Source organism: Myxine glutinosa, chromosome 3, assembly GCF_964187855.1.
Source record: "Myxine glutinosa chromosome 3, kmMyxGlut1.1, whole genome shotgun sequence".
Lineage (NCBI taxonomy): Eukaryota > Metazoa > Chordata > Myxini > Myxiniformes > Myxinidae > Myxine > Myxine glutinosa.
The window spans coordinates 67,714,335-67,735,100 of NC_136263.1; the positions used below are offsets into that span (position 1 = coordinate 67,714,335).

The 20,766-nt window shown below is 46.8% G+C and overlaps 1 protein-coding gene across 15 annotated transcripts in view; it reads right to left on the minus strand.

Moving 5' to 3' along the window:
- The window catches only part of MAP3K7 (mitogen-activated protein kinase kinase kinase 7), a 150,387-nt gene that overhangs the window by 109,661 nt on the left and 19,960 nt on the right, over positions 1 to 20,766 (minus strand). For 11 of the 15 annotated variants that reach the window (XM_068110803.2, XM_078774172.1, XM_078774171.1 and 8 more), the window contains exons 5-7: positions 7,182 to 7,247; positions 6,824 to 6,869; positions 5,541 to 5,679 (exon numbers count right to left, since the gene is read on the minus strand). In XM_068110803.2, the coding sequence (XP_067966904.1) occupies positions 5,541 to 5,679; positions 6,824 to 6,869; positions 7,182 to 7,247 (251 nt within the window). The remainder of the gene's footprint in view (positions 1 to 5,540; positions 5,680 to 6,823; positions 6,870 to 7,181; positions 7,248 to 20,766) is intronic. The other 4 variants (XM_078774175.1, XM_078774174.1, XM_078774176.1 and 1 more) reach the window with 1 other exon arrangement.

Below are 20,766 nucleotides of genomic sequence, written 5' to 3' on the forward strand. Positions count from 1 at the left end.
CAGTGCGTGCAGTTAACACACGTGAAACAAAAACTCCAGGCTCGGGCACATCACATAGAAAATAAAACTAGAACGGCACTCTTCAGCGTCGACAGATATGCCTCCGCCCACATTATTACATCATTTTACATACTTGTACCAAGTTTGATTTGAATCCCTTCAGCTGTTCTCAAGTATCACATTTTTACCTGACATGACCACTGAACCTTTGACCTTTAATCAGGTCATCATAATATATACTTATACAAAGTTTGATCAAAATCCCATTACTGGCTTAAAAGTTAGATCGGTAAGAGAATTTTTACCCGACGGGACCTCCGACCTTTGACCTCGACCCCAAAATCAAAGCAGTTCATCTTTGCAACATAATACATACATGTAACAACTACCATCAAAACCACATCACTGGTTCACAAGTTTTTGCGGTAACAGGATGTTCATTGAACATGACCTCTGACCTTTGACCTCGTGATCCCAAAATATATTCAGTTCATCTTTACCTCATTATGCATACTGTACCAGGTTTGGCTTGAAATCCTTCAGCTGTTGTCAAGTTATCGCAGTAACAAAAATCTATCACGGACAGATGGACGCACGAACGGACAGACAACCCAAAAACATAATGCATCCGGCGACTTCGTTGGCGGCAGCATAAAAACTGCTATTCGGTTCAAGGTGTGTGTTCTGTGTCCTTTCCTACTGACAAGGTGGAAAAGTTTCTGTCAACCCTCGACTCTGATTCTGCAACTGGACCTGACGGCATCAGCCCACGGGTCCGAAAATCTTGTTCTTCCGCTCTTTCACTCCCTCTCTCTGTTCTCTTCACCCTCTCTTTTGCTCAAGGTCATCTTCCATCTGCTTGGAAATCTGCCAACATCACCGCTTTGCACAAGAAAGGTGCAAAAACAGATCCCAGCAACTACAGACCAATCAGCCTTCTCCCAATTATCAGCAAAGTCATGGAATCCATCATTGCTTCAGATATGAAATCTTTCCTCTTCTCCAATGGCTTGATCTCTGATCATCAATTTGGTTTCAGACCTGGTCACTCTACTCTGGACATGCTGCTTCTGCTTTCTCAACAATGGATGGAGGTCCTCAATGCCAAACAGGAAATTAGAGCAGTCTCCCTTGACATATCACGTGCCTTCGATACGGTCTGGCACCCCGCTCTGCTCACCAAACTCTCCTCTTTTGGTATCCATGGAAATCTCCACGCATGGCTGGCGGACTTACTCTCTAGTCGTAGTCAACGTGTGGCCCTGAATGGGTTTCTCTCATCTCCTCTTCCTGTTCAGGCTGGAGTTCCCCAAGGCAGTGTTCTGGGCCCTGTGCTTTTTCTGGTCTTCATCAATGATCTCTCTGACTCTCTTGAAAATCCTCTCTATCTCTTTGCTGATGACGCTACTCTCTGTCGCTCCATTCTTCATCCCTCAGATCGGCAGTCTGCAGCCTCCTCACTCTCTGCAGACCTGGACAAAATCACAGACTGGGCAAACAAGTGGAACATGTCTTTCAATCCTGACAAATCTCACACTCTTACGATGTCTCTCCGAAAAGACCGACTGGACAACCCTCCCATCCACTTTCTGAATAATCCTCTCCAAGAAGTTCTGTCACTCAAGCTTTTGGGTCTCACTATCTGTCATGATCTTTCCTGGGAAAACCACATTTCAAATCTGGCCTCCAAAGCCAGTCGCCGACTGGGCATCCTCCGTCGTGCGAAGTCCTTCCTTGGCACACCTGAGCTCCTCACCACATACAAGGCTTTCATCCGCAGCTCAATGGAATACTGCTCTCCCCTCTGGGCTGGTGCTCCTGCCTCACACCTAGCTCGGCTTCACGCTGTTGAAACTAAAGCATTCAGAATCATTGGAATCTCCTGCGATGAAGGTAACTCACCGCAGGCAGGTTGGTGGTCTTTCCGTCTTCTACCGACTCCTCTCTGGCCTTGCCCCCCCCCCCCCCCCCCAGCTCTCTCTGGGCTCTGTCCCGCAAATATTCCTACAGGTCGCACAAGATCTGCCTGCAACCCTCTTATGGTTAAACTGCCAAAATCAAGACTCTCTGCTCACCTTCACTCCTTCATTCCTCTTTTCTCCCGCCTCTGGAACAAACTCCCTCACTCTCTTCAATCCCACTCCACCCTCCAGGTCTTTAAAACAGCTGTTCACCACCATCTCTTATCTTCCCCCATCCAAAACCTTGATCTTTTCTACCCCTGCTAATTTCACCCCAATTACACTTTTTTGAAATACCAACTTCTGTCCTGGAAGTCCTTGGTGTCCTTGTGTTTTATACTTCTCCCTCCCCCACGCCCTTCCCACGCCTCCTTCCCCCAAGCCCTCTCCCTTCCACACATCTCCCTGCTCTCAAATGTTGTGTTTGTGTGCTTCCCCTTCTCTCCCCATCTTGTCTGCCGCTCCCTCTTTTTATATATTTTGTTTGTCTGGTTGATTTGTTTGTGAAGTCAATGTTAGCTCTTTCACGAGCATCGATTCAGTATACAAAAAAACAAACAAAAAAAATCTTATCTTCCCCATCCAAAACATTGATCTTTTCTACCCCCACTAATTCACCCCAGATACACTTTTTTTGAAATTCCAACTTCTTTCCCGGAAGTCCTTGCAGTGTCCATATGTTTTATACCTCTCCCACCTCCCCCAGCCCTCCCCCTCCCACATTTCTCCCGATGTCCCTGCTCTCAAATGTTGTCTGTGTCCTTCCCCCTCTCTCCCCATCTTGTCTACCGCTCCCCTTATTTTGTTTGTTTTATGTGTCGGTTTGACTTTGTGTGATTAATGTTAGCTCTTTCACAAGCCTCGATCTTGTATACAAAAAAAAAGGGAAAAAAAAGGTGATTAGAATGGTGAAACCTGGGTCTCTCCAAAACATGTAACCTGCATTCCTCCTCAATTTGAAACTTTCAAGTCGAGAGTGAAGAAACGATTATTACCCACTCCCACGCCGAGCCAGAAGCCCAAAGGTAGCAATGTTTTAACAACCACTGTCCCAGGTACAATCTTATACTTTAATACCGGGTTGGGTCTTTCTCACGTGATTTTGTAGAGATAATCAGGGCATCTTAACCTTGACAAACACTTACATTGTCGGTGTCACGTTGATGACAAAATGTTGAAGCTGTGCATGAAGCTGTGCTGTGTAATTGGCAATTTGCCAATTTTAACAATGAACAACAGTTCTTCTTATGAGCGGACCACTGTTGTCTACAAGGTAAACATATGTACCATGTGTCACGGTCCACATAATCACTTTACGATGAACTCCCATTGCTACCAATACCCACTCCTAAAAATTGCTCATTTGAGTTGAGACATCTAGGAACCCGGCGGACTTGCCTCCGGCAAGGAGGAGACTGATCAGATTAAATCTGGGTACTGGGAAGGTAACCTGCGAGTAATTTTTTTTTTTTAAAGAAGAATAAACGAGTTGTATTTATGCCTTCACGTCAACTTCAAGTCAACAAACAACAACATGCATTTTAAGGTCATTTTCCCTGCTAGAGTGGGGGAGGTATGTTGTCTGTGTTGGTACGTCAAACACAAACACAAGGACACCAAGGACCTTGCGGTCCCCATGACAATCTTCTCCATTTTGCCCTATTTTCTGAATCCCCCCTTGTTAACCCCCTTGCCCGCATTTTTCTTCTTCCACCATCTTTAGCCAAGTCTTTCTCGGTCTTCCCCGTCCTCTACTTCCTTCTACATTCATTTCCATCACTCTTCTCAACCAGTCACTTTCATCCTTCCTCAACACATGACCAAACCATCTCAACCTGTTCATCTTCACAGGATCAATCACAGGCTCTATTCCCATCATCTTTCACAATTCATCATTTGTCTTCCTCTCTCTCAACGATACTCCGCACATCCACCAAACCATTCGCATTTCCACCCTTTCCAGCCTTCGTTGCTGCTCTACGTTCATTACCCATGTCTCGCTCCCATAAATCATAACACTTCTCACACATGCAGCATACACCTTTCCCTTCAGCTTCAATGACACTCCCCTCCTCATCAGCACGCCGGAGGGGAGTGACTTCAAGTCAATGACTCAAATTAAACCAGCTCATGTTTTGAGATGGCGGTTATATTACACCACATTTATGTCAAATTATCTAAAAGTAAATAAATTGGGAGTGAGATCTGTAATCATTATATCCATGAAGAGGATGACAAACTCATCAGTCTGCGTTACTGCAAGGCATAACCTCTGGCTTTATCACCCAAACATGATGACCGGCACGTTTCCACATAATAGCACCAGCATCGGATTTGGAAGGTTGAACTTTAGCAAAATGATTTGACAAGTCGAGATGTTTTATTACGTCCATCTTCTCCGATCATTTTCACCGAATGTTTATAGCTCGTTTTACCTCTCAGAGCATAAGCATATTCGAGCCATGCCATTTGTTGAGAGCTCTTTTCAGAATTATTTCGGGAAAAAAAACCTTCATGTGGGGTTTCACTGTATGCTACGGTGAATACAAAGTTACTCACTAGATAGAACAGCACTGGGTAGAGCACATACCTCCGCCAGGCTCACCAGTTTCTGTTTTGTATCCCACTGATAGTCCAGATCTGGATTCGGACCTGAACCAAAATCTAATCAGCTTGTTCTTGTCACCTAACGAACTCATCCACCAAGTTTAGTCATAACTCATCAATAACTTTTTTAAATATCATGTTACATATCACTTTTCGCCCGATCTCTCAATGATGAAGAACCACTTAAAAATTAAATAACTCTCGTATCCGAATCCACATTCAGAACTTCACCAAAATCGAATCGATTTGTCCCTGTCAGACACCCAACCGGTCCACCACGTTTCGTCCATAACTTCTTGAGATATCGTGCTATGCATCGGTTTTAGCCCCGTCACTCAACGGTGAAAAATCACTTAGTAAATTAAATAATTCTCGCATCCGAATCCATATTCAGATCTTCACCAAAATCGAATCGATTAGTCCTTGTCAGACACCCAACCTCTCCAAGTTTTGTCCAAATCTGTCCACAACTTTTTGAGATATCGTGCTATATGTTGGTTGTGTTGCCTCGTTAACACTCAGTGGTGAAGAATCACTTTAAAAATTCTAGTAGCCGGATCCGAATCCAGATATTCACCAAAATCTAATCATTTCGTCCTTGTCGTACATGCTACATCTCTACCAAATTTAGTCCGAATCCGTCCACAACTTTTTGAGATATCTTGTGCACAAACAGACAAACAAACAAACAGACAGGGGTGAAAACATAACCTCCATCCACCTTCGGTGGCAGAGGTAATGAAGCTTTTGAGCATTATTCCCACAAAAGTCATGAGCAACATGATAAAAACCAGCGTTCAAAATTTACCAATTTCCACGACATGCCCTTTAATCAACCTTCTGACAATTTAACAATTCATCAGGATGAAGAAGACTTTAGGCAATCTCTAAAAAACAAAAGGGATCAATGACATGACGTATAGCCATGTTTGAATGCTATTCCACGGATAATCTGCCAAGCAGGATACGTACTTGGGAGGTTTAAGGTCCCTATGGATAAGTGCTTTTGGTTTCATGCTGTGAAGGTAAGCAACTCCCAAGGCACACTGTAGGCACCAAGACATGGCATGCGCTGCCTTGTAGGAAGCAACTGGTTCACTGCCATGTAGCACTGAATGCAAAAACCATTATGTCATTTAAATTTCAAAAACAACATCCAAAACAAAATACATCATGATAAATACATCAGCATTATGGGGGGGGGGGGGGGGGGGGGGAGGTGAGGGCACGACGATAAAGGTGTAATGTTAAGGGGCAAAGGGGGCAATAGTTAGATTAACACTGTAGCCAACATGTATGTTTGTGTAGCTGTATAATTATTCCCTGCATTAAGGAGTGGGTTAGGGTAAGGATTCTTAAAATGTTGCCGAGAGAGGATGGGCATTGTCTGATTTCAAGTTACCAAGGCAAAAGTCATCCCGTCTATTTGGTCTCCTCTGTGGACCTGGGTAGGATGGGGGTGACCACGTTTCTGATGGCGTGCAGAGACTTGTGGAGGCTCCAGGGCAGGGATTCTTGAAGACCTCTAACTGAGATTGGTGGAAATAATTGTGGGGGCCGGGGAGACTTGTGGGGGCCCGGGAGACTTGTGGGGGCCCGGGAGACTTGTGGGGGCCCGGGAGACTTGTGGGGGCCCGGGAGACTTGTGGGGGCCCGGGAGACTTGTGGGGGGCCCGGGAGACTTGTGGGGGCCCGGGAGACTTGTGGGGGCCCGGGAGACTTGTGGGGGCCCGGGAGACTTGTGGGGGCCCGGGAGACTTGTGGGGGCCCGGGAGACTTGTGGGGGCCCGGGAGACTTGTGGGGGCCCGGGAGACTTGTGGGGGCCCGGGAGACTTGTGGGGGCCCGGGAGACTTGTGGGGGCCCGGGAGACTTGTGGGGGCCGGGAGACTTGTGGGGGCCGGGATCCAGGGATAATGAAGTTCTCAGTGGTATAATTGGTGGGCACCTGTGGGTGGAGACCCTTGTGGTCCACAATTTGTTTGCCTTGGAGGCTGACATTTGTGGAGGGGAGAGGGTTGGGTATAAAACCCTTACCTGAGAGGAAGTGGTCTCTCTCTCTCTCTCTCTTATGGAACCACTGGCACACACTGTCTGACCACCTCTCTAGCTGCTAGCTCGCTCAGACTCTCTAGGTTTTGCAAAATTTCCAGCATTTGTTTGTGGTGCCATTAGTTTTAGCTCAATATGAGTCATTTCTTTATTTGATTATACACCTCATTCACCATTTTCCATTTATTGCTATTACATTCTCACCGTTGTACAATGAACCTCCTTCAGCAAATTCCATGACAAGACACACCTGCAGGCAAACGGACACACAATGCAGCAGTGGTTAACAATGTGGAAAGACCGACAGATAGCAATTAATAATGTGAACGACAATTCCCAGTTATCCCAGATGCCAACCTTTATTTGAATCGAAGATAAAACTTTCCAAAAAAGCAGTCATATGGACTATTACCCAAAAACATATAATTCAGTTAGGAAGCATTATAGTTAATGTCAATTGTGAGCAAAGAAATACAAGACAAACAAAACATCGAGCACCCAAAAACCAGACCACATAAACATCACAGTATAAGATCTACACATTGGGGGCAGGTATACTTACTGGGTTACGGCAAGCACCGTATAGCTTCACAATGTTTCGGTGCTTTACCCTCGACAACTGTCGGAGCTGTTATCATGGATAAAACAGCACATGGATAAGGCAGTATTAGTCTTTAAAATAGTAGAGTAGCATTAAAATTGCACAACCTCAGCATTTTAGAATTGAGCATATCAGTGTACTGCGTAGCTTAAATCTCTTAATAAAGACCTGATGAGATGATGTGACAGAGTAGCCCGTTTTATAGATTTACATGGAGTCACTTTTAGTGGTTGGTGGTGCAAAAAGGATAATTTTGGACCATTTTTGGTTTATTACCTCTATCATGGATGATGGACGGAGGTTTTCTATTCACCTCTGTTTATCTGTCTGTCTATGGGCAGAATATCTCAAAATGTTATGGACGGATTCGGCCGAAACTTCGTAAACAGGTTGAGTGTGTGATAAGGATTAAGGGATTTGATTTTGGTGAAGATACGGATCCGAATCCAATATATTGTTGCGGTTTTGAGAACCCACACAGGTAACATCATTAAAGGTTAAAGGTTGCACACCATAGTTAGGCCACATGCAACAGGTAGGTCACCTTAGAACGTTAGTTATTTCTTAGTATATGTGAGATAAGGCCATTTCCAATAGTTATCATCTGCGTTGTGTAAAACAATTAAGAGTAGGCCCCGTTCATTCTGCAGCCCTCCCTCCAATAGACTCCATTGCACACCATCCAGTCTGCAGCCCATTGCCCCTCGCATTAGGATGCTCGCAGTTGTTGCACCTTGCTTGCCAGTAGCGTTCGCTGCCCTTGGGCTTTCGCTCGAACCAGCCCAAATGCCACGAGGTAAGGCCCGAAAAGGGGGGCGGAGCGTGAGGTCGGGGGTGTGGCCACGTCAAGCAGCCATCAAGGGCGGAGCCGGTAAGACCCCAACAACCAACCAGGGCTCGGGTGAGATGGCCTGATAGGGCGTGGTAAGGGCGTGGCTAGAGGTTCGAGAGGGTTCGTAAAGCGGCGCTATATAACCGCGAGCGAAAAGCCTCTGAAGGACTGAACGGCACTCGATATATGAGAAGGACTTACGTGGTATTGAAGGACTGTCCAAGGACTGATGCGAATGCAAAGGACTTGAGGACTTGGTTTGGAGCGCATTGCATTGTTGGTTACAAGGACTCGCTGGGGAAAGCGCCATTGTGAACTATTGGGAGAGACGCGGTATCCTGATCAATTGCAAGGGCTCGGTGGGAATTTGGCTGTGGGCTTGTGGGGTGCGCATATCACGCGCCGGTCCTTCCATTACATACACGGCCGTGAGCCACAACATAACCGTTAGCCAGCCTACCTTTCCCCGATGTAATTGTCCGATCTGCGCCACCGACACGCGGGGATCTTGCCTGCCGTCTACCATCGCCTCCATGGTACGAGTCGGGGACCGGAGCGAGCTGTGAACGAGAACCTTGGGACCATCGCCTGACCATCTACAAACCCCGTGTGAGCGAGTCTGAGAGTGTGACTGAGTGTGAACGGGCCCGTGTCCAGGGGATAAGTACAAGACTGTATAAGGCTGCCCTGTGTATCTGCTTCTTCCTCTTCCCTGTACATTGCTTCTTCTTCTTCCTCTTTGTACAAAGTGTGTAATAAATTACTTGTTCTTTCTGTTTTCCTCTTAATTCGACCGTCTTAGTGATTTCTCCATTGGGTAAGGGTGGCACGACTAGGAACCGCTCCAATCGGGTTTAGAACCTGTTAACGGCCTGAATCGTGGCTCGCTGTCGCTCGGCGTGTCCACTGAAACCGTGGTTCGCGTGGGGATATTTCCTTGCTTCACGGCCGGTGTTAGTACTTACGTAATAAGACTAATTCGGCTTACAACCCTATTTAACACCGACTGGAAGGAACGTGATAGCCCCGGATCACGTCGGCTAGTAAAAAGACAAGGGGATTCATACCCCCTTGGTAAGGGGAAGGCCGACGTTGGAGATCCACAACAATTGGTGTCGGGGAGTGGGATTTGACCCAAAATGCACCTAACGCACTCAAAATTACGAGCGGATGAAATTTTATTAACATCTAAATTAAATCGTGCCATGGATAGCCAAGGCGGTCGGATGCCGGTGGGGGTAACTGAGGAGGTAGAGGAGGAGTTAGAATTAACCCAGGACCCCCGGGAAGAATTGGGACAATTGGCAATGGAGGAGGACATTAATGAGGGGCAGGTAGCAGGGGAGGAACAAAATGGCGGCGCTTCGCACATGGCGGCGAGGGCCACGCCTGCTGCGCAAGTAGGGGTTGTGGACCTGCAAGTCTTTATGGCACAACTCAGGGCTTGTATGATAGAGTCAGAGCATAGGATGAATGCTCGGAGTGAGCAAATGGGAGAGCAATTGGGAAACCAAATTGGGGGATTGAAAAATGATATGGATGGCAAAATGAAAGAAATGAAAGAGGGGTTAACAGGGTTTGAAAACAGAATGGGTGGCCACATAAAAAAAATTTGGGGAGAACATAGACCGCAGGTCGAGCGGGAAAGGCACATTAGTATGCGACGGGGTAGCGCGACTTGAGGAACGCGGGGAAAGCGAGGTTGAGCCAAGCACAGCCAGGTGGAGCGGGGTAGAAATCGCGACACGGTGTGTGGAAAAGCCGACGACCGCCAAAGTAGAAGAGAAAATTTTATTAGTGCCGGCGGTCGTGGAGGAAAACGAAAATGAAATAATTATAGTTGAAATCGGGGTTAAGGAGACGGCAGAGGTAGTACATGAATTGAAGAAAGAAATGGAATGTACACAAAGTCTGCATTCGCATTATGATGTCGTGCTGCCTAACCAAAATGGAATTTTGCAGTTGGTGCAGGAGAGGAGAATCCCAAAGGTGAGTAGGGCTGTATATGGCGCGAAAAGGTTTGGCGCGAAAGAGTTTGGCGCGAAAAGATTTTTGGCGCGCTTGGGATCCCGACGTCACCCGGGCGCTTGGGGAAGGTCCGTGGTGAGGTGTACGAAGGTGAATGGCACACGTGGGCGAACGGTGCGCGAGTGTGTTACAGAGTGCGAAGAAGAGTGTATGACGGAATGTATGTGGGAAGAGTGTGTTGAAACAGAGTGCGATACAGAGTGTGAGATGGATGAAGATAGTGTGCGAGGATGCACACCAGAGCGTGTTGGAGCGAGTGTGCAGGGATGCACACCGAAGCGGGTGATTGGGTGCACAATAGAGTGCACACCCGTGGTGGCTACGGAGTACGTAACGGGGGAGAGCGCACGAGAGTGCGGGGAAGAAAGGTGTGTTACGGAGTGTGTAACAGAGAAGTGTGTAACAGAGTGTGCTTTTAGAATGAGTGCGCCAAGGTGTGCGCGAATGTGTAGTAAGGAAGTGTGCGAGCGGCGTGAGTGCGCCTGGGCGGTATGCAAGAGAAAGCGCAATAACGGAGTGTATGGAAACGCCTGGATGTGCGAGTGAGAAACGCGTCGCGTGGTGTGAGAATGCGATTCAGGCATCGACGCAGACCGGGGCAGCGGTTAGGCCGACGTATAGCCAACGCGAGCTTTCGGGGCGTGGTGCGCTTTGTGTGCTGCGGGGGCCGGCGGGGATCGTTGCTGTGGCAGCGTGCACGATTCGGGCTGGGCTCCGCCTTGTGTGGTCGGTGCCGCGTCGTAAAGGCGAACGGCACGGTTTGAGGGGAGAAAGGCCAGCTCAGACCTTTGCCCCCTGGCGGGCGCGGTGCTCTGGCCGGGGGAGGTTGGGTCGTCGTGGCAGAGACCGGAAGGCTCCCCGCAGGCATGGCGCCTGGAACCTCGGTCCGAGTATGCCACCTCCCCAAAGTCGAAAATGCCGGACGGACCCAACCAACAGGAGACTGACCATCCACACGCATTGCTCGGCTTTGCAAAGCCGAGCTGTGAAAATGTATTTCCCACCCCGAGAGGCTCGAGGATAGTGAACGAATAGCAGTAGTGATGGCAAATGGTATCCGGTGTAGAGGGATGGTAGATCTACCATCCCTCACATCGTTTTGTTGGGGCAAAGGAGCAGTAGATTATGGGGTTTGGCAGTGTGAACTAGCCGAGGGTGGGCTAAGATATTGTTAGGGACTTAGAGATGACTTTAGGAGACTTGAGATTTAAGTAGAGACATTATACATGTAGTGGGGACGTAGTCAGATTAGATGGATGATAATGACGAGGGATGTGCTTCGTGTAAAGGGAAGACAGGGAAAGCGCTCGTATTAGAGGGAAGTAGATAGTTAGATGATGCTGTGTGTATGAGCTTGAGGATGCGCTTTAGGCGCAGATGAGGAATTGTGAATGAGAATCTTTGTGGTGAGAGTGAGCAAATGAGGCATTGGTCGTGAATGGTGTGTGTATGTGTGTGTGTATGTGTGTGTGTGTGTGTGTGTGTGTGTGTGTGTGTGTGTGTGTGTGTGTGTGTGTGTGTGTGTGTGTGTGTGTGTGTGTGTGTGTGTAAAAATGGAGTATTGTGGACAAGGTGAATGGTGTTGAGTGAATTGGCTTGCATGGTGTGCAAGTGGAGAATAGTGTGTGGAATAAATGGTGTGGAGTAAATGGTGTGTGGAATGAGTGGTGTGGAGTGCATGGTGCGAAGGAGTGGATGGGGGAAGATGGACCCCTTCACGAATACCCGGGGAGGGTAGTTTAAAGTTAGGTAGAGGGAGTCGATAAATTGTTTGGATATTGACATCTGTGGTGCGAGTAGCAGCAAGTTGTTGCTTTGAGGGGTGCATGAGTGAGTGGAATGGCTGGGCGTGTGGGCTTAATTAGTGAGTATGGTTAAATGGGCACTCCGCCACTGATAGTCTGTCGGCCAGGTGAGGCCGCAGGTAGGCTCTGGGAGCCAGGTAGTGTTCAGTTGTGTAGTGTTCAATGGGGCCGGAGGATCCAAAGGAAGGACCCGGGTAGCCCAATGCCAGAGAGGGCATTAGTGGGGTGAGAGAGCCAGGAGGGCCTTCCCCAGTGTAGGGTAGTCGCAGGAGCTAGGCAAGCTCGGGTGGCGACTCCAGTGGCGGAGGTGCGCAGGTAAGTAGGACCTGCTGGTAGAGCCACACGACCCAACCCCGAAATTGTGCAAATGCACAGTATTGAAAAATTGGGGGAGTGAGACCCCAAATTGGAAGAGCACCACAGGATTGTCAATGGGAATTGGTTTCTAGAACCGCATAGTTTAAAGTTGCCAATTGGCAGGGCAAGACCCCGGGTAGTGTAAAGAGTTAATGTTATTAGAAGGATAGTTAGGATGAAATCTCTTCGCACCATACACATCCACTCACCAAGGTGACATGACTCCACACCAGGTTTTTGCAGACGATTTGGAATGAAAGACGCATCATGACGTGGGTGAGACATTGTGTGTGATTCCATCCCTTCCTTATTGGGAGGGACTGGATGACGAATTTGGTTTAGGGGGAGATATGGGAGATGAGACGGTAGAGACGAATTTGTAACTTGTAAATACGGGGAGGGGCAAGGGTAGAGTAGGTTGACATGGGGGATGACGTACGGCTAGGGACGAGCTTTCTCCGCTCGCTCTCCCGCGCCCCTCATGTCGCATTACCTTGTGATTACGTGTACCCTTGCGCCCTTGCCCCCGCTAACCTCTGCCCTGTCTTTCCTCCCCACCCATGGACCCATTATCTTTTGTTGAGGGGAGTGTGCAGGTGTCCTGAGCTGTGCGGCTGCACCTTTGCACTGCACCCTGCTGCCTGTTTCCTGCACCGGTGCACCATATGGACCACACGTTCTGTGGCCTGGCACCTTTGCTTGAGCAGACAATTGCTGCAAGCGTTATCTTGCCCTGCGGACCACTGTGTTTAAGTGGCATCAATGCCATGCAGTCGGACCACCTAAGTTGGCCCTGCTGGCCAAAATAAAAAGCGGACACGATTTGTGCCTTTTTATTAATTTTTGGTGTCAGGACAAGAAGACTAAGTTTTGACGATGGTCGATGGCACACAGAACATGAAGCAGGAAGACGACGCAGCCCAGCAGCCAGCCGAGCACAAGGCGTCCTTCAGGATTATTTAAATGTGATGATTGTGCATTTTGTTTTGGTGTTGGTGCTTTTTGTAAATTTTTATTTATTTTTGTGCATATGGTGTATGGTGTATTGGTGCAGTGCATGGCATTTGTGTTTCCTCTTCTCAAAAATCTCTTCTCTTTCCCACAAAAGACAGGTCCTGGGTTGTAGCATTGTAAATAATTAGTAGTCTTGTAAATAACATGCTCCCCACCGGCTTTATGTGTAGTTTGGAAATAATTCGGTAATTCGGTTAATTGTGGGCGTGAGTCAGTTAGATAGTACACAACGCAGTAGGTGGGACATATCTAGTGTTTAAAACTGTTGCACACAGGGTGTTAGGTTAAATGTAGAGGGTAACCACACCTAAGTGTCACACTAATTGTTAAAAGGTAGTCCTGACCCTTGCTTGAAGCCGGCCGTCCTCACTGGTATGTGGTTCGGCTCGGGGCGAGCCTGGCAAAGGAGGGGTGCAGTGTTGCGGTTTTGAGAACCCACACAGGTAACATCATTAAAGGTTAAAGGTTGCACCCCATAGTTAGGCCACATGCAACACGTAGGTCACCTTAGAACGTTAGTTATTTCTTAGTATATGTGAGATAAGGCCATTTCCAATAGTTATCATCTGCGTTGTGTAAAACAAATAAGAGTAGGCCCCGTTCATTCTGCAGCCCTCCCTCCAATCAACTCCATTGCACACCATCCAGTCTGCACCCCATTGCCCCTCGCATTAGGATGCTCGCAGTTGTTGCACCTTGCTTGCCAGTAACGTTCGCTGCCATTGGGCTTTCGCTCGAACCAGCCCAAATGCCACGAGGTAAGGCCCGAAAAGGGGGGCGGAGCACGAGGTCGGGGGTGTGGCCACGTCAAGCAGCCATCAAGGGCAGAGCCGGTAAGACCACAACAACCAACCAGGGCTCGGGTTAGATGGCCTGATAGGGCGTGGTAAGGGCATGGCTAGAGGTTCGAGAGGGTTCGCAAAGCGGCGCTATATAACCGTGAGCGAAAAGCCCTCTGAAGGACTGAACGGCACTCAATATATGAGAAGGACTTACGTGGTATTGAAGGACTGTCCAAGGACTGATGCGATTGCAAAGGACTTGAGGACTTGGTTTGGAGCGCATTGCATTGTTGGTTACAAGGACTCGCTGGGGAAAGCGCCATTGTGAACTATTGGGAGAGACGCGCTATCCTGATCAATTGCAAGGGCTCGGTGGGAATTTGGCTGTGGGCTTGCGGGGAGCGCATATCACGTGCCGGTCCTTCTATTACATACGCGGCCGTGAGCCACAACGTAACCGTTAGCCAGCCTACCTTTCCCCGATGTAATTGTCCGATCCGTGCCACCGACACGCGAGGATCGTGCCTGCCGTCTACCATCGCCTCCACGGTACGAGTCAGGGACCGGAGCGAGCTGTGAATGAGAACATTGGGACCATCGCCTGCCATCTACAAACCCCGTGTGAGTGAGTCTGAGAGTGTGACCGAGTGTGAACGGGCCCGTGTCCAGGGGATAAGTATAAGACTGTATAAGGCTGCCCTGTGTATCTGCTTCTTCCTCTTCCCTGTACATTGCTTCTTCTTCTTCCTCTTCTTTGTACAAAGTGTGTAATAAATTACTTGTTCTTCCTGTTTTCCTCTTAATTCGACCGTCTTAGTGATTTCTCCATTGGGTAAGCGTGGCACGACTAGGAACCGCTCCAATCGGGTTTAGTACCTGTAGTGGGGCAACTTAGCATAACAATTGTGCATTTTGTGAGGAAAGCACCAAATTTGGCACACTAGTAGACTATCATATTATGAAAAGATCTGGATATTGGGCCATCTCAGATTCAGAGATTTGATTTTTGCAAGATTTTGATTCGATTGGGATCGAAGAGAACACCTTCTTCGTCTTCTTCTGTACAGTGAAGTTGCCAGCCCTGAATTATTTGGCTACATCTGGGTGCTTCATTGGGAGTGCAACCATGTCTCTCAGGTGAACAGGGACCCATCTGGCATAGTGTGTGTGGTCTAAGGCATGGAACCATGGGACCAGTTCCGTCAGGGCATCAAGGTACATCGTGAATGAAGCCTGCCGCAGAGAACGCACGTAGACCAGTACCAACATCTCTAGTTCCAGCACAGTTGCCCAGTACTGAAAGTTGGGAATGTCTTCTCCTCTCTGGTGACACCAGTCTTCGAACTCAGGCAGGTCTTCTGTATCATCAGCATATGTCATACAGTGGCGTTCATACACATGGTGTTGCAGGATGTGCAGTGCCGCTGCAGTGATTTGATGAGCTCTTCTTGTGCGGGTGACGTGGGCAGCTCGCAGGAAGGAGTCGGCCGTCCCTGGCGTTGCAATCTCAGCTTGCAAATCTGCAAAATCTGCAAATCTTGCAGAAATCAAATCTCTGAATCTGAGATGGCCCAATATCCAGATCTTTTCATAATATGATAGTCGACTAGTGTGCCAAATTTGGTGCTTTCCTCACAAAATGCACAATTGTTATGCTATATTTAGCTTAGCTGCCGGACTACTGTAACGGCCTGAATCGCGACTCGCTATCGCTCGGCGTGTCCACTGAAACTGTGGTTCGGGTGGGGTTATTTCCTTGCTTCATGGCCGGTGTTAGTACTTAGGTAATAAGACTAATTCGGCTTACAACCCTATTTAACACCGACCGGAAGGAACGTGATAGCCCCGGATCGCATCGGCTAGTAAAAAGACAAGGGGATTCATCCCCCCTTGGTAAGGGGAAGGCCGACGTTGGATATCCGCAACAATATATATATATATGTATGTATGTATATATATATGTATATATATTATGTATATATATGTATATATATATATATATATATATGTATATATATATATATATATATATATATATATATATATATATATATATATATATATATATATATATATATATATATATTGTTGCGGATTTGAGAATCCTGTGTTTTTTTATTGTTGTAAGTGTAATGAATCTTGTTGTAAATATCACCCTCCGTAGTGTAAAGGTCAAAGGTCGTCCTCCTAGTTAATCCATCGCATACACGTAGCCAATCATATACCCTTTTAAGTAGTTATCTCCTTATTATGTGTATTAGTTTAAGGCTCTGTCTTGCATTAATTGACACTGCATTGCACCGAATTCAAATAAGATAGGTCCCCTTCTGGTTTTCTATCCCGGCGGTGCGAGTGGTTTTCTATCCCAGCGATGCGAGTGGTTTTCTATCCCGCAAGACGCCATTGGCCATGTGCTCTGTCTCGGAGAAGAAGGGGGGAGGAGCCGCCAAATCACGGGCGTGGCCCGCCCCTCGTCACCAGGAGGTTGAGCCAGGAAGCCCTCGCGCCCAACCAGGACTCAGTGGGTATGGCTTGATAGGGCGTGGGATATAACCTGCGGCGGGACGCCCCCACCTCAGATGAGATGAGATGCGTCAGAGAGTTGTTGAGTACCGCAGTCCACCAGTTGAGTTCAAGTCCATCAGTGGAGGAAGAGCAGTCCACCGAGAGTGGAGTTGAGCCCAGTGGAGGAGGAGCAGCAGCGTGGAGCTGAACCACCGCAGCTTTGACCACCGCAGCTTGAGCGTGACGGCAGCGTTGCTTTTGAGGAGAGTCGGCGGCTGCTCAACTCGAGCCGGGATCACACCAACCACCCGCTTCCTTCCCGCCTTGTGATCCCACCTTCTTCGTCCGTCCAGCCATCCACCTCCAGCTGAACCTTCCTCTCCTTCCTGCCATTCCTGTCATCATCCCCCCGTGTAAGTCTGACTGTCGTCCGTCTTCTATGTTGTCCTGGGGTTTAAGTAAGCTTGTATAGGTAAGTTAGAATCGCACTGTGTCTTCTGGTCCTTCCATCCTTTCTGTCTTTATTTTATTTTCTTTCCTTCTCCTTGGTTCTTTTGATTGTGTACATAATAGTTAGTAATAAATTATATTTGTATTTCCTACCTTCGTTCTTCTTCTTCATGCTCGTCCGGTCGTCTTTGTGATTTCCCCATTGAGAACCTGTGGCGCGATTTTGGCCAACATTTCAGGATCGGGTTTAGACTCTGATAATGGTTCGTGCCGCGGTTGCTAAACCGCTCGGCAATTAACATCTGTCCGCGGTCGCGAACGAGGTTGCGCCCCTGCCTCTCCGGAGGGAGCTGTGCAACTTCAGGACTCACATCGGTCAGTCAAAAACAAAGGGGATTAATCCCCCCCTTCTTAAGGGGAAAAAGGCCGACGTTAGAGATCCGCAACAATATATATATATATACATAATCATATACATATATATATAAATATATATATATATATATATATATATTAATTTACACAATTATTCACCATTGAGAGATGGGCCCAAAAATGATACATAGCAAGACATTTCAAAACATTGTGGACAGATTATGACAACACTTGGTGGATGAGTTGGTAAGGTGACAAGAATAAGCAGATTAGATTTTGATTCAGGTCCAAATCCAGATCTGACCTATCCATGGGATACAAAACAGATTGTTTAACCTGACGGAGGTATGTGCTCTGGCAAGTGCAGTTCAAATTTGGAGAACAAGTACACCGGCTCCCTAAGGGAGCGGCAGGAATGGACATGTTATTATCGTCTCTGGCGTATATAAATAACAGTTGGGTCCATTAGTCTGTGTCCGTTAGACTGTGGGGGATGCGATAAACATATAATGCCTCAACAACGTCAGGTGTCCTCCCTTTCAGTTTCGTGTTGAACAGCAGCTGCAACCGTTTAAAATGGTAATAATAAGTGTTTGTGGATGATACATTTTTTTTTTTTTCTAACTTCTGATGGGGTGCCCCCGAAAACGCCATGGTAAGCTATTTATATACGTAAACATGGCGTTTCTCCAAAGAGGAAAACACCTTGGGGAATGGGGGATATTATTGGTGTTAATATTGTCTTGTAATAACATTAATATTATCCTCTTATTACTGTTCTTATTCGTCCCCTACCAGTTTCATCGGAGGGAATTGTAGGTTTGCTGTCCATCGCACCTGTGCTTTGCCAGACTTTTTCCCATACCCTTTAACATATTCAACTGAAACTTGGTACATGGCTTTATTATGACAAGTTACAGAACAAATTTGAGTTTTGGGGTGTTTCGTCGATCAGTTATACCCTTTTCGGACTTAGAAAATATCACATCGGTAAGGGACATGTATTGCAAAGAAATTCTTGCTCTTGGTACTTATTAGAAGCGGATTTTTCAATCCAACATTGACGCCAGACCATGTGACCAATGACGTCATTAACATAATTATTCACTCACATCTGGTCGTAGATCACATATACGAAGTTTCAGATTTTTCGGATAAGGATTTCGATTCAACCAAATATGGCTGCAATACCACTTCACCAATGACATCATTTTTCACCCCATATAATCCATGGGGAGTTTATGACATGCCAAGTTTCAAATTTTTATTCTTCAATGGTTTCAAAGATGCAAATGTCCATTTTTTTTCCCCCTTTAATCCAATATACAGTGGGGAGAACAAGTATTTGATACACTGCCGATTTTGCAGGTTTTCCCACTTACAAAGCACGTAGAGGTCTGTAATTTTTATCATAGGTACACTTCAACCGTGAAAGACGGAATCTAAAACAAAAATCCTGAAAATCACATTGTATGATTTTTAAGTAATTAATTTGCATTTTATTGCATGAAATAAGTATTTGATCACCTACCAACCAGTAAGAATTCCGGCTCTCACAGACCTGTTAGTTTTTTCTTTAAGAAGCCCTCCCATTCTCCACTCATTACCTGTATTAACTGCACCTGTTTGAACTCGTTATCTGCATAAAAGACACCTGTCCACATTCAATCAATGAGACTCCAACCTCTCCACAATGGGCAAGACCAGAGAGCTGTCTAAGGACATCAGGGACAAATTTGTAGACTTGCACAAGGCTGGGATGGGCTACAGGACAATAGGCAAGCAGCTTGGTGAGAAGGCAACAACTGTTGGCGCAATTATTAGAAAATGGAAGAAGTTCAAGATGACAGTCAATCTCCCTCGGTCTGGGGCTCCATGCAAGATCTCACCTCGTGGAGCCTCAATGATCATGAGAAAGGTGAGGGATCAGCCCAGAACTACACGGCAGGACCTGGTCAATGACCTGAAGAGAGCTGGGACCACAGTATCAAAGAAAACCATAAGTAACACACTACGCCGTCATGGATTAAAATCCTGCAGCGCACGCAAGGTCCCTCTGCTCAAGCCAGCGCATGTCCAGGCCCGTCTGAAGTTTGCCAATGACCATCTGGATGATCCAGAGGAGGAATGGGAGAAGGTCATGTGGTCTGATGAGACCAAAATAGAGCTTTGTGGTTTAAACTCCACTCGCCGTGTTTGGAGGGAGAAGAAGGATGAGTACAACCCCAAGAACACCATCCCAACCGTGAAGCATGGAGGTGGAAACATCATTCTTTGGGGATGCTTTTCTGCAAAGGGGACAGGACAACTGCACCGTATTGAGGGGAGGATGGATGGGGCCATGTATCGCGAGATCTTGGCCAACAATCTCCTTCCCTCAATAAGAGCATTGAAGATGGGGCGTGGCTGGGTCTTCCAGCATGACAACGACCCGAAACACACAGCCAGGGCAACTAAGGAGTGGCTCCGTAAGAAGCATCTCAAGGTCCTGGAGTGGCCTAGCCAGTCTCCAGACCTGAACCCAATAGAAAATCTTTGGAGGGAGCTGAAAGTCTGTGTTGCGCAGCGACAGCCCCGAAACCTGAAGGATCTGGTGAAGATCTGTATGGAGGAGTGGGCCAAAATCCCTGCTGCAGTGTGTGCAAACCTGGTTAAGAACTACAGGAAACGTCTGATCTCTGTAATTGCAAACAAAGGTTACTGTACCAAATATTAAGTTCTGTTTTTCTGATGTATCAAATACTTATTTCATGCAATAACATGCAAATTAATTACTTAAAAATCATACAATGTGATTTTCAGGATTTTTGTTTTAGATTCCGTCTTTCACAGTTGAAGTGTACCTATGATAAAAATTACAGACCTCTACGTGCTTTGTAAGTGGGAAAACCTGCAAAATCGGCAGTGTATCAAATACTTGTTCTCCCCACTGTAGCTGCCATACCATGTACCGTAACCTATGGTGTCAAGTCATCAATAAAATATTATTCATAGAGTCCAATGTTTATAGTTTCGCATTGATTGGATCGGACACATGGTTGCAGAGGAAAACTACAACAACACTCTTATACGTCACGGCGTCGACCGATATGCATCCACCCACATTATTACATCATAATACATACCTGTACCAAGTTTGATTTAAATCCCTTCAGCTGTTCTCAAGTTATCACATTTTTACCTGACATGACCTCTGACATAATCCAATCAGTTAATCTTTGCATCAGTAATAAGACTAATTGGTAATAATAAGTGTTTGTGTGGACTTGGTTTGGAGCCAAGTTTGTTCAAACTTATATACTTATACCAAGTTTGTTCAAAATCCCATCACTGGTTCACGAGTTGATGCAGCAACATAACTTTTACTTAACATGACCTCTTACCTGTGCCCTTTGATA